The following is a 26,266-nucleotide window of genomic DNA, read 5'->3' as shown; positions in this document are numbered from 1 at the left end:
TGTAAAAGGAAAAGGGAGGAAACGATCAAACTGTCAATAGATGGAATTGATATTGAAAGGGTTTCTGAAGTTAGATTTTTAGGAGTGCTACTGGATGACGGTCTGACATGGAAATCTCATATTGCACATGTACGGAAAAAGATGTCTAAGAGTATTTTTATATTAAACAAGGTCAAATATGTGTTAGATTACAGGGCAATGCGTATATTGTATTGTGCACTTATATTGCCATATATCAGCTACTGTGTGGAAGTGTGGGGGAACACGTATAAGAGTAACATAAAGACATTGTATCAACTACAGAAAAGAGCTATACGGATTATTCATAAAGTAGATTACTTAGAACACACTAACATATTATTTATTAATTCTGGTTTATTGAAACTACAGGCGCTAGTAAAGTTACAGACATTATGTGTTATGTTTAAGGCTAAAAGTAAAACATTACCAGCAAATTTACAAAAAATGTTTGTCATCACTTCTGAGAATGAAGAGCGGAGAAGAAAAGGTAATTTCAAACATCAGTATTCAAGGACAACTTTAAAACAAATGTGTATATCAGTGGTGGGGGTTAAACTATGGAATTCTCTTTACAATGAGATGAAAGACTGTAAAAATATATTACGATTGAAAAAAATATATAAAGACAGAACAATAAGATCATATGGACAGCCATAAGTGTTTACATTTTGCTTTATATTTATTATTAGGGACAGAGTCCCTTTAGGACAGAGGACCCTATTGAATTTCTAGCGTTTTATTATTATACCGCCGCCTCTTTGAGCTGTAATTTGACGCCCTTAACATGCTTCAAAACTCACCAAATTGAACACACACATCTGGACTGGCGAAAATTACGATCTAATCAAAAAACCAAACCCCAAAACTCAAAATTGCGCTCTAGCGCCCCCTAGGAAGAAAACACAGACGAAACTGCCTCTAACTCCCAGTAGGAATGTCGAAGAGACATGAAACAAAAACCTCTATGTAGGTCTCACTTAGACCTAGATTTCATACACTGACAACCCCCAGCAAAAATCACCAGGAGGTTTGCAATTCCCCCTTCCCCTCCAGCTCAATGCGGACCTGAGACTGAGTGGGGACAGCCTGTTCTCACGTCCGCTTTCCCACAATATAAACAGCTTGCCTGCCCAATGAACTGAGAAGTTAAACAGGACAATACTGCCATCTAATGGATAGCCAACGGAACACTGAAATTCAAGTATTATTTTTTTTTTCTATGTAAATAAAATAAATATATATATATATATAGCTAGAATTCACTGAAAGTCAAGTATTTCATACATACATACATACACACACACATACATACATACATACATACATACATACATACATACATACATACATACATACATATATATATATATATATATATATATGAAATATATATGAAATACTCGAGTTGGTGAATTCTAGCTGTAAATAACCACGCCCCCAACCAAGATGTGAAAGTTTGATTGAATGATTGAAAGATTTATTGTTAATAAATGGGACGCTTTGCGTTCCCAAACAGTCATCTCTGTCCCGACAATCCCCTCCGTGGTAGCAGGAACCCTTATATACTACGGTAATTACACATCAAAACCCTGCGGCTTATAGTCGGGTGCGGCTTATACGGTATATGGAGCAATCTGTATTTTCCCCTAAATTTAGCTGGTGCGGCTTATAGTCCGGAAATTACGGTATATACTATCATCATAATAGTCATCACACAAGATAATCACATTGAATTATTTACATTATTTACGATCCGGGGTGTGGAGGGGTTAGGTTTGGTTGTTACCATCAGTCAACAATTGAGAACAGAGAAATGGATATTGGAACAGTGTAGGTCTGACTTGGTAGGACATGGACAGCAAGTAGTGGGCATAGATAGAGAGATACACAGAGAGAGAGAGACCGAGAGAGATCAGAAGGCATAAGAAAAAGTATCTGCATTTGATTATTAACAATCCGGGGAGGGTGTTAGTTTAGGGTTGTAGCTGCCTGGAGGTGAACTTTTATTGCGGTTTATAATCCTGTGAGGTGTATATTACTTTTTTTGTTCTGTTTGTACTTCATGAAGTTTTGCACTTGTGTTTTCATTATATTTGGATATATTTGTTTGGTTTGTATGCTACCCATTGAATAAGACTATGCATTATGTTGAAGGGGGCAGGAAAATATAAGATTTTTCTTCATCCTGCTCCTTCTCAGGCATTGGTGTGTAAATGCCTGTTTAGTTTCTGAAGTTGAATTGTCTATCGATCAAAGATGCACATCAATAAAGGAGATTAATAAAACAATGAAAATAATCGGGTTTGTTTTGGTGTACTGTCTCTTTAAGAAGACTGGCGCGCGCATAGAGCGTCTCGTCACATGATTGTTCTCTTGTGACAACCCACGGAGGAAAAGCCTTCAGTGAGTTTGAGTGACAATGTGCTGATTTTTCTTCTGCTGTGAGGGACCAAGTACTAAGAGAAGCGACATGGAATTAAGTTAAATCAAGGAACATTCCTGCCGCTACGTGGACGTTTGGCCTTTTTTTGTTGTTATTATTTACGCGTCGCGGCGGACGAAAGTTGGCGCATGGAGAGAAACGAACTTTCATTTTTGGCGCAGCGTCTTTTCTTTGTTTCGTTTTGTACGTCGCCACCGTTTGTGTACTAGCCTCGTCGTGTTTCGCTGACGACGAAGTGAAAGTAGTGTCGGACCCACCTTGAGGTTACTTCCTTTGAAGTTGGACAAGCAAAAAGCGGGTAACCTGAGGACGCAGTACGGCGGCTGACATGGTGGACAGCAAGCCCATTCTCCAGGACAGACCTCCCGCCTACCACGCCGTCCCCGGGGCTTACGAGTATGGCCCGCCGCAGCACGGCTACGGGGCTATCCCGACTCCGGCCCCGCCGCCATACCAGTACCCAGACGGCGGCCAAGGTAGGTTTGCTCGCCCTGCGTGTGTCGCATTGGCAGACATTTCGGAGATGACTCACTGCCGCCCACTTCCGGTATCGTTTCAAGCCAGCTTGCGCTGTTTCTGTCGCTCTTTAGCGTCGCAAAACTAGCGATAACATGCACGGAAATGCGCGTTTTCCCACATAAACCACAACAAATCGCTACAATATGCGTAATGTACACGTTTTTTTGACAACAGTGTGTTACTTTCTGAGGTGTAAGGGCGGAAGTCTTCAATCGCATCCCGGAAGTAGGACTTCATCGCTATAAACTGCGACGACAACAAAGTGTTTGACAGAAACGTAATGCCGCTTTAATAGCTTATGATTTACAGTGTGTAAACAAGTATTATGGTATCAAAGTTCACATAAAACTGCTTTGCCGGCTAAAATGTCAATAAAGCTTGAACATGATCCACCCAGTTCCGGTATTGTTTCATGCTATCTTGCCCTGTTTCTGTCGCTCTTAGCGTCACAAAACTTGCGATAACGTGCACAGAAATTCGCTTTTAAAGGTTTCACTTAAACCAAAGCAATCTCTACAATATGCATAACGTACACGTTTTTTTAGCAACAGGGTGTTACTTTCTGGAGGTGTAAGGGCGGAAGTCTTAAATCGCATCCCGGAAGTAGGACTTCATCGCGATAAACTGCGACGACAACAAAAGTGTTAAGACATAAACATAATGCTGCTTTAATAGCTTATGATTGCAGTGTGTAAACAAGTATTTTGGTATTGATTGGTATCAAAGTTCAGGTAAACTGCTTTGCCGGCTAAAATGTCAAAAAAGCTTGAACATGATACACCCACTTCCGGTATCGTTTCAAGCGAGCGTGCGCTTTAGCGTCACAAAACTAGCGATAACATGCACGGAAATGCGCTTTTTTCACATAAACCACAACAAATCGCTACAATATGCATAATGTACACGTTTTTTGGCAACAGGGTGTTACTTTCTGAGGTGTAAGGCGGAAGTCTTAAATCGCATCCCGGAAGTAGGACTTCATCGCGATAAACTGCGACGACAACAAAAGTGTTAGACAGAAACGTAATGCCGCTTTAATAGCTTATGATTACAGTGTGTAAACAAGTATTATGGTATCAAAGTTCACATAAAACTGCTTTGCCGGCTAAAATGTCAATAAAGCTTGAACATGATCCACCCACTTCCGGTATTGTTTCATGCTATCTTGCGCTGTTTCTGTCGCTCTTTAGCGTCACAAAACTAGCGATAACGTGCACAGAAATTCGCTTTTAAAGGTTTCACTTAAACCAAAGCAATCTCTACAATATGCATAACGTACACGTTTTTTTATCAACAGGGTGTTACTTTCTGAGGTGTAAGGGCGGAACTCTTAAATGCATACCGGAAGTAGGACTTCATCGCGATAAGCTGCAACGACAACAAATGTGTTAAGACATCAATCCAATCCAATCCACTTTATTTATATAGCACATTTACACAACAAAAATGTTTCCAAAGTGCTGCACAGCCATGTTAAAAAATACATAAATGTAATGCTGCTTTAATAGCGTATGATTGCAGTGTGTAAACAAGTATTATGGTATTGATTGGTATCAAAGTTCAGGTAAACTGCTTTGCCGGCTAAAATGTCAATAAAGCTTGAACATGATACACTCACTTCCGGTATAGTTTCAAGCCAGTTTGCGCTGTTTCTGTTGCTCTTTGGCGTCACAAAACTAGCGATAACATGCACGGAAATGCGCTTTTTTCACATAAACCACAACAAATCGCTACAATATGTGTAATGTACACGTTTTTTTTGGCAACAGGGTGTTACTTTCTGAGGTGTAAGGGCGGAAGTCTTAAATCGCATCCCGGAAGTAGGACTTCATCGCGATAAACTGCGACGACAACAAAAGTGTTAGACAGAAACGTAATGCCGCTTTAATAGCTTATGATTACAGTGTGTAAACAAGTATTATGGTATCAAAGTTCACATAAAACTGCTTTGCCGGCTAAAATGTCAATAAAGCTTGAACATGATCCACCCACTTCCGGTATTGTTTCATGCTATCTTGCCTGTTTCTGTCGCCCTTTAGCGTCACAAAACTAGCGATAACGTGCACAGAAATTCGCTTTTAAGGTTTCACTTAAACCAAAGCAATCTCTACAATATGCATAACGTACACGTTTTTTAGCAACAGGGTGTTACTTTCTGAGGTGTAAGGGCGGAAATCTTAAATGCATACCGGAAGTAGGACTTCATCGCAATAAGCTGCAACGACAACAAAAGTGTTAAGACATAAACATAATGCTGCTTTAATAGCTTATGATTGCAGTGTGTAAACAAGTATTTTGGTATTGATTGGTATCAAAGTTCAGGTAAACTGCTTTGCCGGCTAAAATGTCAAAAAAGCTTGAACATAATACACCCACTTCCGGAATCGTTTCAAGCGAGCTTGCGCTTTAGCGTCACAAAACTAGCGATAACATGCACGGAAATGCGCGTTTTCCCACATAAACCACAACAAATCGCTACAATATGCGTAATGTACACGTTTTTTTGGCAACAGGGTGTTACTTTCTGGAGGTGTAAGGGCGGAAGTCTTAAATCGCATCCCGGAAGTAGGACTTCATCGCGATAAACTGCGACGACAACAAAAGTGTTAAGACATAAACATAATGCTGCTTTAATAGCTTATGATTGCAGTGTGTAAACAAATATTTTGGTATTGATTGGTATCAAAGTTCAGGTAAACTGCTTTGCCGGCTAAAATGTCAAAAAAGCTTGAACATGATACACCCACTTCCGGTATCGTTTCAAGCGAGCTTGCGCTTTAGCGTCACAAAACTAGCGATAACATGCACGGAAATGCGCTTTTTTCACATAAACCACAACAAATCGCTACAATATGCGTAATGTACACGTTTTTTTGGCAACAGGGTGTTACTTTCTGAGGTGTAAGGGCGGAGGTCTTAAATCGCATCCCGGAAGTAGGACTTCATCGCGATAAACTGCGACGACAACAAAAGTGTTAGACAGAAACGTAATGCCGCTTTAATAGCTTATGATTACAGTGTGTAAACAAGTATTATGGTATCAAAGTTCACATAAAACTGCTTTGCCGGCTAAAATGTCAATAAAGCTTGAACATGATCCACCCACTTCCGGTATTGTTTCATGCTATCTTGCGCTGTAGACAGAAACGTAATGCTGCTTTAATAGCTTAGTTTATTAATTTATTATTCTTCGGTCAGTGGTCAACAAAATAAACAAACAGTTTTACATAAACAAACAGTTGTACATTCATAAATTTAAAATGTTGCAGACCCAAAGGGTTTAGGCCAGGCCTGGGCAATTATTTTGACTCGGGGGCCACATTTAGAGAAAAAAATGTGTCTGGGGGCCGGTATATCTATTTTTAGGAACACTAATACAAAACCTCACAATAATGTCTGATTGAATGCTAAAAACATTATGACAGACCGCCTTAAACGTAATGGAAATTTAAATTTTTCTATGAACGATAAAACATTGAATAGTGATGGGTCCGGCAACATGTGTCGAGTTCATAGAGCAACACCCTGTGTCGGTGCGCGTACCGCTTTTAGAAAGTCACGTGACCGATCATGCGCTGTTTCGGTCACGTGACTGAAACGCGACCTGTGTCGCACTGCCGCCTCCTCTGTGCCCTGTGAGCGGGTCTTTTCTGCAGCCGGAGAAATAATAACTAAGAAGAGAAATCGTCAAAAATTTAATACGATTGAAAAACTGTTTTTTTTTAAAGTAAAAATGTGTAAAAACAAAACAAAAACAATTCCCAGTCCACAAGCATCCTCATTCACAACACGTTCTCTTAGATTTCCATGTTACGATACATGTTTACATTATTTATTGACTATCTAAAAAAGATAAAAAATATATTTTTATTTAAATGAAGATATGAAATAATCCTAAATGAAATACAATGACTTGGTTTATATTATTGTATATACTAGGTCATAAAATCAGTGTCAGTTGAGTCGGTCCATAGGTTGCCTGTAGGGATTTTTAATGTCCAGCAGATGTCAGTATTTAGTGACACGATAGACACAGTATCAATACAGTTTTGCAACGTGTAGAAACGCTTCATGACGCCTCATCAACCCATCACTAACACTGAATATTGACAAAATGAATGTCACACCCCCTTTCGATCGACATATTTTACAAACAAGTGAAACGCAACAAAAATGCAACAAACAGTGAAATATGAACGCGAAGGGTACAAAATAAACCCACCTACAATCTGATATATCTGATATATCACTAAGCTTTAGAACTTTGTTGTGAAAATCTCCTTCCGCGTCTGTGGACACGCTTCCACCCACACTGCTTGGTGCCTCGTCTGAGCTGCTGTGACGTCGATTACCATAGTAACTAATTAGATTACCATAGTAACTGGTATATCATCCAAAAGCACAGATTCCAAGCATTGAAATACTTAGTGTAGTTGAAGACTTACGGTCATTAGAAAACATGACTGCACATCATAATGGCAGCTACACTTTCCATCTTAAACATCTAAAAAAAATTATTTGGGAATGTCCGGCGGGCCAGATTGAAAAGCTTAACGGGCCGCATGTGGGCCTTATTTTGCCCAGGACTGGTTTAGGCTGAAGTTGAACACTTTTTGCGTCTAACCCTATAAACAATGTCAAATACAAGATGAGCTTCCAAATAATATAAAATCTCCTTTGCAAAACATGTTATAAATACACCTTGTACGCCACATAAACACTGTTCAATTATAAACACAGTAACGACATGTGCATATCATTGTACACATGTTAGTTAGACCTTTGTACCAATTATATACTATATACAAACAATTATACATCCATTATTATTTATAGCTTATGATTACAGTGTGTAAACAAGTATTATGGTATCAAAGTTCACATAAAACTGCTTTGCCGGCTAAAATGTCAATAAAGCTTGAACATGATCCACCCACTTCCGGTATCGTTTCATGCTATCTTGCGCTGTTTCTGTCGCTCTTTAGCGTCACAAAACTAGCGATAACGTGCACAGAAATTCGCTTTTAAGGTTTCACATAAACCACAAGCAATCTCTACAATATGCATAACGTACACGTTTTTTAGCAACAGGGTGTTACTCTCTGAGGTGTAAGGGCGGAAGTCTTAAATGCATACCGGAAGTAGGACTTCATCGCGATAAGCTGCAACGACAACAAAAGTGTTAAGACATAAATGTAATGCTGCTTTAATAGCTTATGATTGCAGTGTGTAAACAAGTATTATGGTATTGATTGGTATCAAAGTTCAGGTAAACTGCTTTGCCGGCTAAAATGTCAATAAAGCTTGACAGTGTTTCCCATAAACTGCCAAGATACATGTGGCGATGGGGGCGTGGCTATGGGTGTGGTTATGGGCGTGGTCACCATGACATCATCGAGTAATTTGCATAATTTACTATAATGATATGATTTTCTCTAAAAAGGCTAAAAAAATATATACTTACTAATTAATAATAACAGTTTTGTTTTAAACGTCCATCCATCCATTTTACAATATAATTACAACACTTTCTGTACATATTTATATACAGATTTGAACAATAAGTTATTCACTGAAATATATTTGTTAATTGTGGTTCTTACAAAAAATATATCTTATAAAATATAAAAGCTAAAATGTCTCTTAAAGCTCTGCTCCTTTAATTAGTGCATACTAAATAATTTAACTTTAGCCTACTACTACAACCATATTATTTACCAGCAACATAAAGTGAAACAGAGGCAGAGGTGTCCTGCCACAGTCAGTAACAAATAAACAGAAAACAGTAGTGGTCAAATACAAATAAGGCAACAAGAGAAGTATCCTACACTTCTCTTTTGTAAAGTAAATCTGAACAGCCGATATGGTCATCTACATGAACTATAAGATTTGCCTGAGAAGCTGGACAGGACAAAAAATATATATATATATATTTTTTATTTTATTTTTTTAAATTTGTGGCGGACGTAATTCTTTCGTGGCGGGCCGCCACAAATAAATGAATGTGTGGGAAACACTGCACATGATGTTAGTGCACCAGTCGAGGAAAATAATCAAACAACATAAATAACATCCTGTAATTTGAATCTGATATTTTTTTATCTTGATAGATTGGAAATTAAAACCAACGAGTTGACTGATGAACGTTATCACATCATTTATTCAAAAAGTATAAATAACGACAAATAAAGATAAAATACTAGTAACCGCAACATGTAAGTGTAAAAAAACAAAACAACAACATTATGATTTGTACATTTTCAGAATGTGCGTGTTCTATTTTTAAACAAAAAAACAATCTGAAGTTGTCTTTATTTTTAAGTTATCGTGCCGTGATTTTACCAGTCCGGCCCACTCGGGAGTAGATTTTTCTCCACGTGGTCCCCGATCTAAAATGACAGAAACGTAATGCCGCTTTAACATCTTCTGATTGCAGTGTGTAAACAAGTATTATGGTGTGTTGTTATATCAGGCCACTGCACGGTATCAAAGTTCATTTAAACTGCTTTGCCGGCTAAAATGTCAATAAAGCTTGAACACGATCCAAAATAAACGTACAAATCTTTGTTTTAATAGATATACTTTGTAAAGCTTGACCGTTATTTCTTTTTTTTAGGGCCCATACCGATGATTAGCAGTCAAGGAGGCCGGTATCCGATATTTGAAGCCGATATTCATTTGCAGTAAAAGTTATTTAAACATGAGTAAAATACGTTAACAGCTCTACCTTCCACATTTTTCACCCGATTGAAAGTGTTCCAACTGCAAACTGTTCAGCCTATTCAGGAATCGTGGGCTTTCTCTTGACGGATTCCAAAATTTCCCAGATTTCTCAGATTTCCAGGTTTTCCGGGACATTTTCCCCATTCAAAATGAATTGGCCGTTTTTCAAACTTCCACCATTTTCACAGTTTTCAACCTATTCAAACCATTCCACCTTCAACATATTCCACCTTCCAGAAAATTCAAACTTCCCTCTTTCCAAGTTCAAAAAAATTCCAGGATTTTCCAGATTTCCTGGTTTTCCAAAGCCCTATTTTCACAATTGTTTTCTGGCGACTACTCCTTCCACATTTTTCAACCCACTTCAACCGTTTTACTGTCAAATCATTCCTCTTAATCAGGAAAAATTCCAGTTTTTTCCCCCGATATTCCAGGAAATCCGTAATACCATTTCTCAATTAAAAATGTACATTGCTTGAAAGATTTAAACAATTCCAACACCAACCAATTCAGCTCATTCAGGACATTCATGCTGCTAATCATAAAAAAAAAAAAAAATCCCGCTTTTCCCCAAATTTCCAGGAGGTTTTCCATTGAAATGAATGGGACTTTTTTCCAAGTTGCACAATTCCCACATTTTTCAACCTATTCAAACCATTCCAACTTCAACATATTCCACCTTCCAGAAAATTCAAACTTCCCCTTTTTCAATTTCAAAAAAATTCCAGGATTTTCCAGAATTCCTGGTTTTCCAAAGCCCTATTTTCACAATTTTTTTCTGGCGACTACTCCTTCCACATTTTTCAACCCACTTCAACCGTTTTACTGTCAAATCATTCCTCTTAATCAGGACAAAAAACAAATTTGTTTTTTGAACTGGAAAAATTCCCGGTTTCCCCGAAATTCCAGGAAATCCATGATGCCATTTCTCAATTAAAATGTAAATTTCTCGAACGATTTGAAAAATTCCAGCACCAACCATTCACAATGTTTGCATTTTTTAAAGCATTTAAAAAAAAAATTCCAGCATTTCCCGAAATTCCCTAACACCATTTAACTACTTCAACATTTCTTGCCCGATTTGAACAATTCCAACACCAACTAATTCAGCTCATTCATTTTCCAAAAAAAATCCAGCTTTTCCCCAAATTTCCAGGAAGTTTTCCGTTGAAACGAATGGGACTTTTTTCCAAGTTGCACAATTCCCACATTTTTCAACCTATTCAAACCATTCAAACTTCAACATATTCCACCTTCCAGAAAATTCAAACTTCCCCTTTTCCAAGTTCAAAAAAATTCCAGGATTTTCCAGAATTCCTGGTTTTCCAAAGCCCTATTTTCACTTTTTTTTATGGCTACTACTCCTTCCACATTTTTCAACCCACTTCAACCGTTTTACTGTCAAAACATTCCTCTTAATCAGGAAAAAAAAACAAATGTGTTTTTTGAACTGGAAAAATTCCTGTTTTTTGCCCGAAATTCCAGGAAATCCACAATGCCATTTCTCAATTAAAAATGTAACTACTTCAACAGTTCTCGAACAATTTGAAAAATTCCAGCACCAACCATTCACAACGTTCGCATTTTTTAAAGCATTTTTAAAAAAAAATTCCAGCATTTCCCGAAATTCCCTAACACCATTTAACTACTTCAACATTTCTTGCCCGATTTGAACAATTCTAACACCAACCAATTCAGCTCATTCAGGACATTCATGCTCCTAATCATTTTCCAAAAAAAATCCCGCTTTTCCCCAAATTTCCAGGAAGTTTTCAGTTGAAACGAATGGGACTTTTTTCCAAGTTGCACAATCCCCACATTTTTCAACCTATTCAAACCATTCCACCTTCAACATATTCCACCTTCCAGAAAATTCAAACTTCCCTCTTTCCAAGTTCAAAAAAATTCCAGGATTTTCCAGAATTCCTGGTTTTCCAAAGCCCTATTTTCACAATTTTTTTCTGGCGACTACTCCTTCCACATTTTTCAACCCACTTCAACCGTTTTACTGTCAAATCATTCCTCTTAATCAGGAAAAATTCCATTTTTTCCCCCCGATATTCCAGGAAATCCGTAATACCATTTCTCAATTAAAAATGTACATTGCTTGAAAGATTTAAACAATTCCAACACCAACCAATTCAGCTCATTCAGGACATTCATGCTCCTAATCATAAAAATTAAAAAATCCCGCTTTTCCCCAAATTTCCAGGAGGTTTTCCATTCAAATGAATTGGACTTTTTTCCAAGTTGCACAATTCCCACATTTTTCAACCTATTCAAACCATTCCAACTTCAACATATTCCACCTTCCAGAAAATTCAAACTTCCCTTTTTCCAAGTTCAAAAAAATTCCAGGATTTTCCAGAATTCCTGGTTTTCCAAAGCCCTATTTTCACAATTTTTTTCTGGCGACTACTCCTTCCACATTTTTCAACCCACTTCAACCGTTTTACTGTCAAATCATTCCTCTTAATCAGGAAAAATTCCAGTTTTTTCCCCCGATATTCCAGGAAATCCGTAATACCATTTCTCAATTAAAAATGTACATTGCTTGAAAGATTTAAACAATTCCAACACCAACCAATTCAGCTCATTCAGGACATTCATGCTCCTAATCATAAAAATTGAAAAATCCCGCTTTTCCCCAAATTTCCAGGAGGTTTTCCATTGAAATGAATGGGACTTTTTTCCAAGTTGCACAATTCCCACATTTTTCAACCTATTCAAACCATTCCAACTTCAACATATTCCACCTTCCAGAAAATTCAAACTTCCCTTTTTCCAAGTTAAAAAAAATTCCAGGATTTTCCAGAATTCCTGGTTTTCCAAAGCCCTATTTTCACTTTTTTTATGGCTACTACTCCTTCCACATTTTTCAACCCACTTCAACCGTTTTACTGTCAAATCATTCCTCTTAATCAGGACAAAAAACACATTTGTTTTTTGAACTGGAAAAATTCCTGTGTTTTGCCCGAAATTCCAGGAAATCCATAATGCCATTTCTCAATAAAAAATGTAACTACTTCAACATTTCTCGAACGATTTGAAAAATTCCAGCACCAACCATTCACAACGTTCGCATTTTTTAAAGCATTTTTTAAAAAAAATTCCAGCATTTCCCGAAATTCCCTAACACCATTTAACTATTTCAACATTTCTTGCCCGATTTGAACAATTCTAACACCAACCAATTCAGCTCATTCAGGACATTCATGCTCCTAATCATTTTTAAAAAAAAATCCCGCTTTTCCCCAAATTTCCAGGAAGTTTTCCGTTGAAACGAATGGGACTTTTTTCCAAGTTGCACAATTACCACATTTTTCAACCTATTCAAACCATTCCACCTTCAACATATTCCACCTTCCAGAAAATTCAAACTTCCCTTTTTCCAAGTTCAAAAAAATTCCAGGATTTTCCAGAATTCCTGGTTTTCCAAAGCCCTATTTTCACAATTTTTTTCTGGCGACTACACCTTCTACATTTTTCAACCCACTTCAACCGTTTTACTGTCAAATCATTCCTCTTAATCAGGAAAAATTCCAGTTTTTCCCCCCGATATTCCAGGAAATCCGTAATACCATTTCTGAATTAAAAATGTAAATTTCTTGAAAGATTTAAACAATTCCAACACCAACCAATTCAGCTCATTCAGGACATTCATGCTCCTAATCATAAAAGAAAAAAAAAAAATCCTTCTTTTCGCCAAATTTCCAGGAAGTTTTCCATTGAAACGAATGGGACTTTTTTCCAAGTTGCACAATTCCCACAACCTATTCAAACGATTCCACCTTCAACATATTCCACCTTCCAGAAAATTCCAACTTCCCTTTCTCCAAGTTCAAAAAAATTCCAGGATTTTCCATAATTCCTGGTTTTCCAAAGCCTTATTTAAAAAAAAAAAAAAAATTCTGGCTACTACTCCTTCCACATTTTTCAACCCACTTCAACCGTTTTACTGTCAAATCATTCCTCTTAATCAGGACAAAAACCAAATTAGTTTTTTGAACTGGAAAAATTCCTGTTTTTTGCCCGAAATTCCAGGAAATCCATAATGCCATTTCTCAATTAAAAATGTAACTACTTCAACATTTCTCGAACGATTTGAAAAATTCCAGCACCAACCATTCACAACGTTCGCATTTTTTAAAGCATTTAAAAAAAAAATTCCAGCATTTCCCGAAATTCCCTTACACCATTTAACTACTTCAAGACAAGAAACAAAGTTGTTTTTTGAACTGGAAAAATTCCCGTTTTTTCCCCGAAATTCCAGGAAATCCGTAAAACCATTTCTCAATTAAAAATGTACATTTCTCGAACTATTTGAAAAAATTTCAACACCAACCATTCACAACGTTCGCATTTTTTAAAGCATTTTTAAAAAAAATTCCAGCATTTCCCGAAATTCCCTAACACAATTTAACTACTTCAACATTTCTTGCCCGATTTGAAAAATTCCAGCACCAACCATTCACAACGTTCGCATTTTTTAAAGCATTTAAAAAAAAAATTCCAGCATTTCCCGAAATTCCCTAACACCATTTAACTACTTCAACATTTCTTGCCCGATTTGAACAATTATAACACCAACCAATTCAGCTCATTCAGGACATTCATGCTCCTAATCATTAAAAAAGATAAATCCCGCTTTTCCCCAAATTTCCAGGAGGTTTTCCATTGAAATGAATGGGACTTTTTTCCAAGTTGCACAATTCCCACATTTTTCAACCTATTCAAACCATTCCAACTTCAACATATTCCACCTTCCAGAAAATTCAAACTTCCCCTTTTCCAAGTTCAAAAAAATTCCAGGATTTTCCAGAATTCCTGGTTTTCCAAAGCCCTATTTTCACAATTTTTTTCTGGCGACTACACCTTCCACATTTTTCAACCCACTTCAACCGTTTTACTGTCAAAACATTCCTCTTAATCAGGACAAAAAACAAAGTTGTTTTTAACTGAAAAATTCCAGCTTTTCCCCAAAATTCCAGGAAGTTTTCCATTGAAACGAATGGGACTTTTTTTCCAAGTTGCACAATTCCCACATTTTTCAACCTATTCAAACCATTCCAACTTCAACATATTCCACCTTCCAGAAAATTCAAACTTCCCCTTTTCCAAGTTCAAAAAAATTCCAGGATTTTCCAGAATTCCTGGTTTTCCAAAGCCCTCACAATTTTCTTCTGGCGACTACTCCTTCCACATTTTTCAACCCACTTCAACCGTTTTACTGTCAAAACATTCCTCTTAATCAGGACAAAAAAACAAAGTTGTTTTTAACTGAAAAATTCCAGCTTTTCCCCAAAATTCCAGGAAGTTTTCCATTTAAACGCATGGGACTTTTTTCCAAGTTGCACAATTCCCACATTTTTCAACCTATTCAAACCATTCCAACTTCAACATATTCCACCTTCCAGAAAATTCAAACTTCCCCTTTTCCAAGTTCAAAAAAATTCCAGGGTTTTCCAGAATTCCTGGTTTTCCAAAGCCCTATTTTCACAATTTTTTTCTGGCGACTACACCTTCCACATTTTTCAACCCACTTCAACCGTTTTACTGTCAAATCATTCCTCTTAATCAGGAAAAATTCCATTTTTTCCCCCCGATATTCCAGGAAATCCGTAATACCATTTCTCAATTAAAAATGTACATTGCTTGAAAGATTTAAACAATTCCAACACCAACCAATTCAGCTCATTCAGGACATTCATGCTCCTAATCATAAAAATTAAAAAATCCCGCTTTTCCCCAAATTTCCAGGAGGTTTTCCATTCAAATGAATTGGACTTTTTTCCAAGTTGCACAATTCCCACATTTTTCAACCTATTCAAACCATTCCAACTTCAACATATTCCACCTTCCAGAAAATTCAAACTTCCCTTTTTCCAAGTTCAAAAAAATTCCAGGATTTTCCAGAATTCCTGGTTTTCCAAAGCCCTATTTTCACAATTTTTTTCTGGCGACTACTCCTTCCACATTTTTCAACCCACTTCAACCGTTTTACTGTCAAATCATTCCTCTTAATCAGGAAAAATTCCAGTTTTTTCCCCCGATATTCCAGGAAATCCGTAATACCATTTCTCAATTAAAAATGTACATTGCTTGAAAGATTTAAACAATTCCAACACCAACCAATTCAGCTCATTCAGGACATTCATGCTCCTAATCATAAAAATTGAAAAATCCCGCTTTTCCCCAAATTTCCAGGAGGTTTTCCATTGAAATGAATGGGACTTTTTTCCAAGTTGCACAATTCCCACATTTTTCAACCTATTCAAACCATTCCAACTTCAACATATTCCACCTTCCAGAAAATTCAAACTTCCCTTTTTCCAAGTTAAAAAAAATTCCAGGATTTTCCAGAATTCCTGGTTTTCCAAAGCCCTATTTTCACTTTTTTTATGGCTACTACTCCTTCCACATTTTTCAACCCACTTCAACCGTTTTACTGTCAAATCATTCCTCTTAATCAGGACAAAAAACACATTTGTTTTTTGAACTGGAAAAATTCCTGTGTTTTGCCCGAAATTCCAGGAAATCCATAATGCCATTTCTCAATAAAAAATGTAACTACTTCAACATTTCTCGAACGATTTGAAAAATTCCAGCACCAACCATTCACAACGTTCGCATTTTTTAAAGCATTTTTTAAAGCATTTTTTAAAAAAAATTCCAGCATTTCCCGAAATTCCCTAACACCATTTAACTATTTCAACATTTCTTGCCCGATTTGAACAATTCTAACACCAACCAATTCAGCTCATTCAGGACATTCATGCTCCTAATCATTTTTAAAAAAAAATCCCGCTTTTCCCCAAATTTCCAGGAAGTTTTCCGTTGAAACGAATGGGACTTTTTTCCAAGTTGCACAATTACCACATTTTTCAACCTATTCAAACCATTCCACCTTCAACATATTCCACCTTCCAGAAAATTCAAACTTCCCTTTTTCCAAGTTCAAAAAAATTCCAGGATTTTCCAGAATTCCTGGTTTTCCAAAGCCCTATTTTCACAATTTTTTTCTGGCGACTACACCTTCTACATTTTTCAACCCACTTCAACCGTTTTACTGTCAAATCATTCCTCTTAATCAGGAAAAATTCCAGTTTTTCCCCCCGATATTCCAGGAAATCCGTAATACCATTTCTGAATTAAAAATGTAAATTTCTTGAAAGATTTAAACAATTCCAACACCAACCAATTCAGCTCATTCAGGACATTCATGCTCCTAATCATAAAAGAAGAAAAAAAAATCCTTCTTTTCGCCAAATTTCCAGGAAGTTTTCCATTGAAACGAATGGGACTTTTTTCCAAGTTGCACAATTCCCACAACCTATTCAAACGATTCCACCTTCAACATATTCCACCTTCCAGAAAATTCCAACTTCCCTTTCTCCAAGTTCAAAAAAATTCCAGGATTTTCCATAATTCCTGGTTTTCCAAAGCCTTATTTAAAAAAAAAAAAAAAATTCTGGCTACTACTCCTTCCACATTTTTCAACCCACTTCAACCGTTTTACTGTCAAATCATTCCTCTTAATCAGGACAAAAACCAAATTAGTTTTTTGAACTGGAAAAATTCCTGTTTTTTGCCCGAAATTCCAGGAAATCCATAATGCCATTTCTCAATTAAAAATGTAACTACTTCAACATTTCTCGAACGATTTGAAAAATTCCAGCACCAACCATTCACAACGTTCGCATTTTTTAAAGCATTTAAAAAAAAAATTCCAGCATTTCCCGAAATTCCCTTACACCATTTAACTACTTCAAGACAAGAAACAAAGTTGTTTTTTGAACTGGAAAAATTCCCGTTTTTTCCCCGAAATTCCAGGAAATCCGTAAAACCATTTCTCAATTAAAAATGTACATTTCTCGAACTATTTGAAAAAATTTCAACACCAACCATTCACAACGTTCGCATTTTTTAAAGCATTTTTAAAAAAAATTCCAGCATTTCCCGAAATTCCCTAACACAATTTAACTACTTCAACATTTCTTGCCCGATTTGAAAAATTCCAGCACCAACCATTCACAACGTTCGCATTTTTTAAAGCATTTAAAAAAAAAATTCCAGCATTTCCCGAAATTCCCTAACACCATTTAACTACTTCAACATTTCTTGCCCGATTTGAACAATTATAACACCAACCAATTCAGCTCATTCAGGACATTCATGCTCCTAATCATTAAAAAAGATAAATCCCGCTTTTCCCCAAATTTCCAGGAGGTTTTCCATTGAAATGAATGGGACTTTTTTCCAAGTTGCACAATTCCCACATTTTTCAACCTATTCAAACCATTCCAACTTCAACATATTCCACCTTCCAGAAAATTCAAACTTCCCCTTTTCCAAGTTCAAAAAAATTCCAGGATTTTCCAGAATTCCTGGTTTTCCAAAGCCCTATTTTCACAATTTTTTTCTGGCGACTACACCTTCCACATTTTTCAACCCACTTCAACCGTTTTACTGTCAAAACATTCCTCTTAATCAGGACAAAAAACAAAGTTGTTTTTAACTGAAAAATTCCAGCTTTTCCCCAAAATTCCAGGAAGTTTTCCATTGAAACGAATGGGACTTTTTTTCCAAGTTGCACAATTCCCACATTTTTCAACCTATTCAAACCATTCCAACTTCAACATATTCCACCTTCCAGAAAATTCAAACTTCCCCTTTTCCAAGTTCAAAAAAATTCCAGGATTTTCCAGAATTCCTGGTTTTCCAAAGCCCTCACAATTTTCTTCTGGCGACTACTCCTTCCACATTTTTCAACCCACTTCAACCGTTTTACTGTCAAAACATTCCTCTTAATCAGGACAAAAAAACAAAGTTGTTTTTAACTGAAAAATTCCAGCTTTTCCCCAAAATTCCAGGAAGTTTTCCATTTAAACGCATGGGACTTTTTTCCAAGTTGCACAATTCCCACATTTTTCAACCTATTCAAACCATTCCAACTTCAACATATTCCACCTTCCAGAAAATTCAAACTTCCCCTTTTCCAAGTTCAAAAAAATTCCAGGGTTTTCCAGAATTCCTGGTTTTCCAAAGCCCTATTTTCACAATTTTTTTCTGGCGACTACACCTTCCACATTTTTCAACCCACTTCAACCGTTTTACTGTCAAAACATTCCTCTTAATCAGGACAAAAAACAAAGTTGTTTTTAACTGAAAAATTCCAGCTTTTCCCCAAAATTCCAGGAAGTTTTCCATTGAAACGAATGGGACTTTTTTTCCAAGTTGCACAATTCCCACATTTTTCAACCTATTCAAACCATTCCAACTTCAACATATTCCACCTTCCAGAAAATTCAAACTTCCCCTTTTCCAAGTTCAAAAAAATTCCAGGATTTTCCAGAATTCCTGGTTTTCCAAAGCCCTCACAATTTTCTTCTGGCGACTACTCCTTCCACATTTTTCAACCCACTTCAACCGTTTTACTGTCAAAACATTCCTCTTAATCAGGACAAAAAAACAAAGTTGTTTTTAACTGAAAAATTCCAGCTTTTCCCCAAAATTCCAGGAAGTTTTCCATTTAAACGCATGGGACTTTTTTCCAAGTTGCACAATTCCCACATTTTTCAACCTATTCAAACCATTCCAACTTCAACATATTCCACCTTCCAGAAAATTCAAACTTCCCCTTTTCCAAGTTCAAAAAAATTCCAGGGTTTTCCAGAATTCCTGGTTTTCCAAAGCCCTATTTTCACAATTTTTTTCTGGCGACTACACCTTCCACATTTTTCAACCCACTTCAACCGTTTTACTGTCAAAACATTCCTCTTAATCAGGACAAAAAACAAAGTTGTTTTTAACTGAAAAATTCCAGCTTTTCCCCAAAATTCCAGGAAGTTTTCCATTGAAACGAATGGGACTTTTTTTCCAAGTTGCACAATTCCCACATTTTTCAACCTATTCTAACCATTCCAACATCAACACATTCCACTCATCCTGGACATTCAAACCAACACTTTCCCAAGTTCCAAACCAAATTCCGGTTTTCCTGGAAATTCAAACTCTTCAACATTTAAACCCTTTCCACATTCATCCTACGTTCCATTAGCATTTCGGTTCAACTTCAGCGTTGGAACATTCGCACGTAATTCCTTCGTGAATTGCCTCTTCTAGTTGTTCATCATGTGCATATTTCCCCCCCCCCCCCCCCCCCCAGGGTATCCCGTTGCCCAACCGGGTATGGCTGTATCCCAGCAGCCCTACGCCGCGACCTACACTGTGATCCAGCCCTCTGTGGTGGTGGTAGGAGGCTGCCCCGCCTGCAGGTAATGACAAACAAGCATCCATAGACTCTTGATGATGGTTTAGTACCAAGTATGTGGTCTCTCTGTTTGGCCAGGAGGGAAATGTGAGTGACTAGTGTTCACCGTGACAAAGCCTTTACCGCGCTTCCGTCCTTATAAAGGTCTTTTGTCATCACCACTAGCAAATGTGACGCAAATGTGTGTCTTGTGAGGGACGTCAAGCAAACATCCCGTCAGTCACATGTTTGGTTTGAAGCCGCACGGTCAAAAGGTAACGGGGCCGGATTGCGACGGGGCCAAGAAAGAAAGAAGGAAGTGATTGCACATGGCAGTGTTGCAAGGGGCGTCTGAAAGGACACATATATTATTAGTGCATGAAAATGTTTTATTCTATTGTATTTTTTTTTTAACACAATCGTATAAATGTTGTCAATGTATTGAAAATAAAAATGATTAGAGCTCGATTAATGGATTAATTCAATTTGACAAATGTATTGATTTTAATTCATAAAATCCAGTTTGCATGCAGTGCACAAATATACACTATATTGCCAAAAGTATTTGGCCACCCATCCAAATAATGAGAATCAGGTGTCCTAATCACTTGGCCCGGCCACAGGTGTATAAAATCAAGCACTTAGGCATGGAGACTGTTTCTACAAACATTTGAAAGAATGGGCCGCTTTCAGTGATTTCCAGCGTGGAACTGTCATAGGATGCAGTGTTTCTCATAAACTGCCAAGATACCTGTGGCGGTGGGGGCGTGGCTATGGGCGTGGTCACCATGACATCATCGAGTAATTTGCATAATTTACTACAATGATATGATTTTCTCTAAAAAGGCTAAAAAAATGTATACTTACTAATTAATAATAACAGTTTTGTTTTAAACGTCCATCCATCCATCCATCCATCCATCCATTTTACAATATAATTACAACACTTTATGTACATATTTATATACAGATTTGAACAATAAGTTATTCACTGAAATATATTTATTAAATATAAAAGCTAAAATGTCTCTTAAAGCTCTGCCCCTTTAATTAGTGCATACTAAATAATTTAACTTTAGCCTACTACTACAACTAGGGATGTCCGATAATGGCTTTTTGCCGATATCCAATATGCCAATATTGTCCAACTCTTTAATTACCGATATCAACCGATACCGATATCAACCGATATATACAGTCGTGGAATTAACACATTATTATGCCTAATTTGGACAACCAGGTATGGTGAAGATAAGGTAAAAAATGAATCAAATAAAATAAGATAAATAAATTAAAAACATTTTCTTGAATAAAAAAGAAAGTAAAACAATATAAAAACAGTTACATAGAAACTAGTAATTAATGACAATTTGTAAAATTAACTGTTAAAGGTTAGTATTATTAGTGGAGCAGCAGCACGCACAATCATGTGTGCTTACGGACTGTATCCCTTGCAGACTGTATTGATATATATTGATATATAATGTAGGAACCAGAATATTAATAACAGAAAGAAACAACCCTTTTGTGTGAATGAGTGTGAATGGGGGAGGGAGGTTTTTTGGGTTGGTGCACTAATTGTAAGTGTATCTTGTGTTTTTTATGTGGATTTAATAAAAAATAAAAAAAATAAAAACGATACTGATAATAAAAAAAACGATACCGATAATTTCCGATATTACATTTTAACGCATTTATCGGCCGATAATATCGGCAGACCGATATTATCGGACATCTCTAACTACAACCATATTATTTACCAGCAACATAAAGTGAAACAGAGGCAGAGGTGTCCTGCCACAGTCAGTAACAAATAAACAAAAAACAGTAGTGGTGGTAGATAGACACAGAGCTTCATCAAACATCTGATCCACTGAACAAAGAGCTCCAAAAATCTTGAATTTTAGACTGCCATCAGTTTTACTCCCTACACTTAACCATGTGTTTCCTACTTCCTGCAGACTTTGCACCCTTTGTTATATACACATGTTGTGTTTCTAATATAAATACATTTAATAAAGTCAAATACAAATAAGGCAACAAGAGAAGTATCCTACACTTCTCTTTTGTAAAGTAAATCTGAACAGCCGATATGGGCATCTACATCAACTATATGATTTGCCTGAGAAGCTGGACAGGACAAAAAAATATATATATATATATATTTTTTTAAAATTTTTTATTTGTGGCTGACGTAATTCTTTCGTGGCGGGCCGCCACAAATAAATTAATGTGTGGGAAACACTGGGATGCCACCTGTGCAACAAATCCAGTCGTGAAATGTCCTCGCTCCGAAATATTCCAAAGTCAACTGTCGGCTTTATTATAAGAAAAGTGAAGAGTTTGGGAACAACAGCAACTCAGCCACCAGGTGGTCACAGACTGATGTTGGTGGAGAAGGCCTGGCTCTCAGTCTCCGTTTTAATTCATCCCAAAGGTGTTCTATCGGGTTCAGGTCAGGACTCTGTGCAGGCCAGTCAAGTTCATCCACACCGGACTCTGTCATCCATGTCTTTATGGACCTTGCTTTGTGCACTGGTGCACAGTCATGTTGGAAGAGGAAGGGGTCCGCTCCAAACTGTTCCCACAAGGTTGGGAGCATGGAATTGTCCAAAATGTTTTGGTATCCTGGAGCATTCAAAGTTCCTTTCACTGGAACTAAGGGGCCAAGCCCAACTCCTGAAAAACAACCCCACACCATAATTCCTCCTCTACCAAATTTCACACTCGGCACAATGCAGTCCGAAATGTAGCGTTCTCCTGGCAACCTCCAAACCCAGGCTGGTCCATCAGATTGCCAGATGGAAAAGCGTGATTCATCACTCCAGAGAAGGCGTCTCCACTGCTCTAGAGTCCAGTGGCGACGTGCTTTGCATTGGACTTGGTGATGTATGACTTAGATTCAGCTGCTCGGCCATGAAAACCCATTCCATGAAGCTCTCTGCGTACCGTACGTGGGCTAATTGGAAGGTCACGTGAAGTCTGTAGCAAGTGACCGTGCAGAAAGTCTTTGCACTATGCGCTTCAGCACCCGCTGACCCCTCTCTGTCAGTTCACGTGGCCTACCACTTGGTGGCTGAGTTGCTGTTGTTCCCAAAACTTTTCACTTTTCTTACGATAAAGTTGACTTTGGAATATTTAGGAGCGAGGAAATGTCACGACTGGATTTGTTGCACAGGTGGCATCCTATGACAGTTCCACGCTGGAAATCACTGAAAGCGGCCTATTCTTTCACAAATGTTTGTAGAAACAGTCTCCATGCCTAAGTGCTTGATTTTATGATTAGGACACCTGATTCTCATCATTTGGATGGGTGGCCAAATACAACTTGACCGTCAATTGGTCAGTTCCGGGGTCAAACTGTCGCTTATTTACCATTAGAAAAGCGCTATATAAATCCCAGGTATTATTATTATTATTATATTAACAATCTCAAGGGTCATGCAGGTGTAAAGAGAAGTTAAGCACTGCGGAGGGGAGTATATCAAACAAAAAACTACTATCTTGTTGTGTGTTACGTGACAAAAAAAGCTATTTGAGTGAAGCAAAATGAGCTTTTATGGAGAGTTTTTCCAACGTAGGAGTGGATTTGCTTCTCCTCCAGGCGAGGGTCTACAGACGTATGTGTGCTGCAGTCATGAGACCACCTTGTTTGGTCACTGAGGCCGGGTTAAAAGTGGCTGGGAAATGTTTGCTTGGCGTACAAAACCAGGGCTGATTTCTCTCTCCTGTTATCACCACTTATATGGAACAAAATAATCAACACATGTAAATGGTAAATAAAAAGAGAATACAATGATTTGCAAATCCTTTTCAACTTATATTCAATTGAATAGACTGCAAAGACGAGATATTTAATGTTCGAACTGGTAAACTTTGTTATTTTTTGCAAATGTTAGCTCATTTGGAATTTGATGCCTGCAACATGTTTCAAAAAAGCTGGCACAAGTGGCAAAAAAGACTGAGAAAGTTGAGTCAAACACTTATTTGGAACATCCCACAGGTGAACAGGCTAATTGGGAACAGGTGGGTGCCATGATTGGGTATAAAAGCAGCTTCCATGAAATGCTCAGTCATACACAAACAAGGATGGGGCGAGGGTCGCCACTTTGTCAACAAATTGTCGAACAGTTTAAGAACAACATTTCTCAACCAGCTATTGCAAGGAATTTAGGGATTTCACCATCTAAGGTCCGTAATATCATCAAAAGGTTCAGAGAATCTAGAGAAATCACTGCACGTAAGCGATGAGGCGGTACTGTATCAAAAAGCGACATCAGTGTGTGAAGGATATCACCGCATGGGCTCAGGAACACTTCAGATAACCACTGTCGGTAACTACAGTTGGTCGCTACATCTGTAAGTGAAAGTTAAAACTCTACTATGCAAAGCCACAGCCATTTATCAACAACACCCAGAAACGCCGCCGGCTTCGCTGGGCCCGAGCTCATCTAAGATGGACTGATGCAAAGTGGGAAAAGTGTTCTTGGGTCTGACGAGTCCACATTTCAAATTGTTTTTGGAAACTGTGGACGATGTGTCCTCCGGACCAAAGAGGAAAAGAACCATCCGGATTGTTCTAGGCGCAAAGTGTAAAAGCCAGCATGTGTGATGGTATGGGGGTGTATTAGTGCCCAAGGCATGGGTAACTTACACATCTGTGAAGGCACCATTAATGCTGAAAGGCACATACGGGTTTTGGAGCAACGTTTTCATGGACGCCCCTGCTTATTTCAGCAAAACGATGCCAAGCCACGTGTCACAACAGCGTGGCAAATGCGTGAGCAAATTGTCCAACAGTTAAAGAACAACATTTCTCAATGAGCTATCGCAAGGAATTTAGGGATTTCACCGTCTACCGTCCGTAATATCATTAAAAGGTTCAGAGAATCTGCACGTAACATTGAATGCCCGTGACCTTGGATCCCTGCATCAAAAAGCGACAGTGTGTAAAGGATATCACCACATGGGCTCAGGAACACTTCAGTAAACCACTGTCGGTAACTACAGTTTGTCGCTACATCTGTAAGTGCAAGTTAAAACTCTACTATGCAAATCACAGTCATTTATCAACAACACCCAGAAACGGCGCCGACTTCGCTGGGCCCGAGCTCATCCAAGACGGACTGATGCAAAGTGGGAAAAGTGTTCTGTGGTCTGACGAGTCCACATTTCCAAATTGTTTTTGGAAACTGTGGACGTCGTGTCCTCCGGAACAAAGAGGAAAAGAACCATCCGGATTGTTCTAGGCGCAAAGTGTAAAAGCCAGCATGTGTGATGGTATGGGGGTGTATTAGTGCCCAAGGCATGGGTAACTTACACATCTGTGAAGGCACATACAGGTTTAGGAGCAACGTTTTCATGGACGCCCCTGCTTATTTCAGCAAAACGATGTCAAGCCACGCGTCACAACAGTGTGGCTTCGTAGTAAAATAGTGCGGGTACTAGACTGATTTGTGTATCTGCTAGAATCCAATATTGAGTCTTCTGTGTGTGCAGAGTCGGCGTCCTGGAGGACGACTTCACCTGCCTGGGGATCCTCTGCGCCATCTTCTGCTTCCCGCTGGGCATCCTCTTCTGCTTCGCCCTGCGTCAGAGGCGCTGTCCCAACTGCGGCGCCACCTTCGGATAGAAGCACGAAACGCGCCTCAGAGCACAAACAATCCAGTATTTTTACTGTCTTTACTATTTTTTTTTCTTTCCATGTTACCTTACCTGCTCGCTTTAACGTCCCACGCAGAAATATATATAGATGGTATTATTTTTTGAGAGGCAGTGAAACTGTCAATCATGAGCTCTTCTGATCAGAAGCGGGAGTATCTGTGGCACTTTGTGAGGCATGTGGATGATTGTGCAAAGAAAGATGGATGCCTGCAGCTGTATTTATTCCTGTATTCATCTCGGGGGGGCCATATTTGCACTGATTATTCTAATTGTTTTGCTTCTCCCAGGTCAAACCTCAGGTACTTTCACCTCCATCACTGTTTGACGTCTCCCAAGAGTACACAAAAAAAATGGCTGGATTTATTATTTTTTTGGTTACAGGCCCTTGCCCATTTTGTATTGTTAATAAACAAGACAATCAAAACATGTCTTCCATCCCCTGCAAAGATGTCCGACAAATAACGTCCTGTCACCGGAGAGAACATTTTTGCTTTAAGAAGCACTTGGCATGCACACTTTTTATATACCAGTTTATGTTACCACAAATATTATACTACCCAAGTTTTGGCGCGCATTTATAGACGCTCCCTTGATTGACTTCCTTTTTGTATTCAATTCTGTTATTAAAACATTATACTACCTAA

At 38.0% G+C, this 26,266-nt stretch overlaps 1 protein-coding gene across 2 annotated transcripts; it reads left to right on the top strand.

Annotated features, from left to right (window-relative positions):
* The first annotated feature begins 2,382 nt into the window (after positions 1 to 2,382).
* bri3 (brain protein I3) lies at positions 2,383 to 26,266 on the top strand. 2 transcript variants are annotated; one of them, XM_062037203.1, is made up of 4 exons: positions 2,383 to 2,940; positions 19,875 to 19,983; positions 25,458 to 25,625; positions 25,910 to 26,266. In XM_062037203.1, the coding sequence occupies exons 1-3, from the start codon at positions 2,793 to 2,795 to the stop codon at positions 25,588 to 25,590; spliced, it is 390 nt and encodes a 129-aa protein (XP_061893187.1). In that variant the 5' UTR covers positions 2,383 to 2,792; the 3' UTR covers positions 25,591 to 25,625; positions 25,910 to 26,266. The 2 variants fall into 2 exon arrangements, with proteins under 2 accessions (XP_061893187.1, XP_061893186.1); XM_062037202.1 differs by having other exon boundaries at positions 25,458 to 26,266.

The sequence above is a fragment of the Entelurus aequoreus genome, linkage group LG25 (genome assembly GCF_033978785.1).
Source record: "Entelurus aequoreus isolate RoL-2023_Sb linkage group LG25, RoL_Eaeq_v1.1, whole genome shotgun sequence".
Taxonomy (NCBI): Eukaryota; Metazoa; Chordata; class Actinopteri; order Syngnathiformes; family Syngnathidae; genus Entelurus; species Entelurus aequoreus.
The sequence above is the reverse complement of the archived record's forward strand: the minus strand, read 5'-3'. Positions and strand labels throughout refer to the sequence as shown.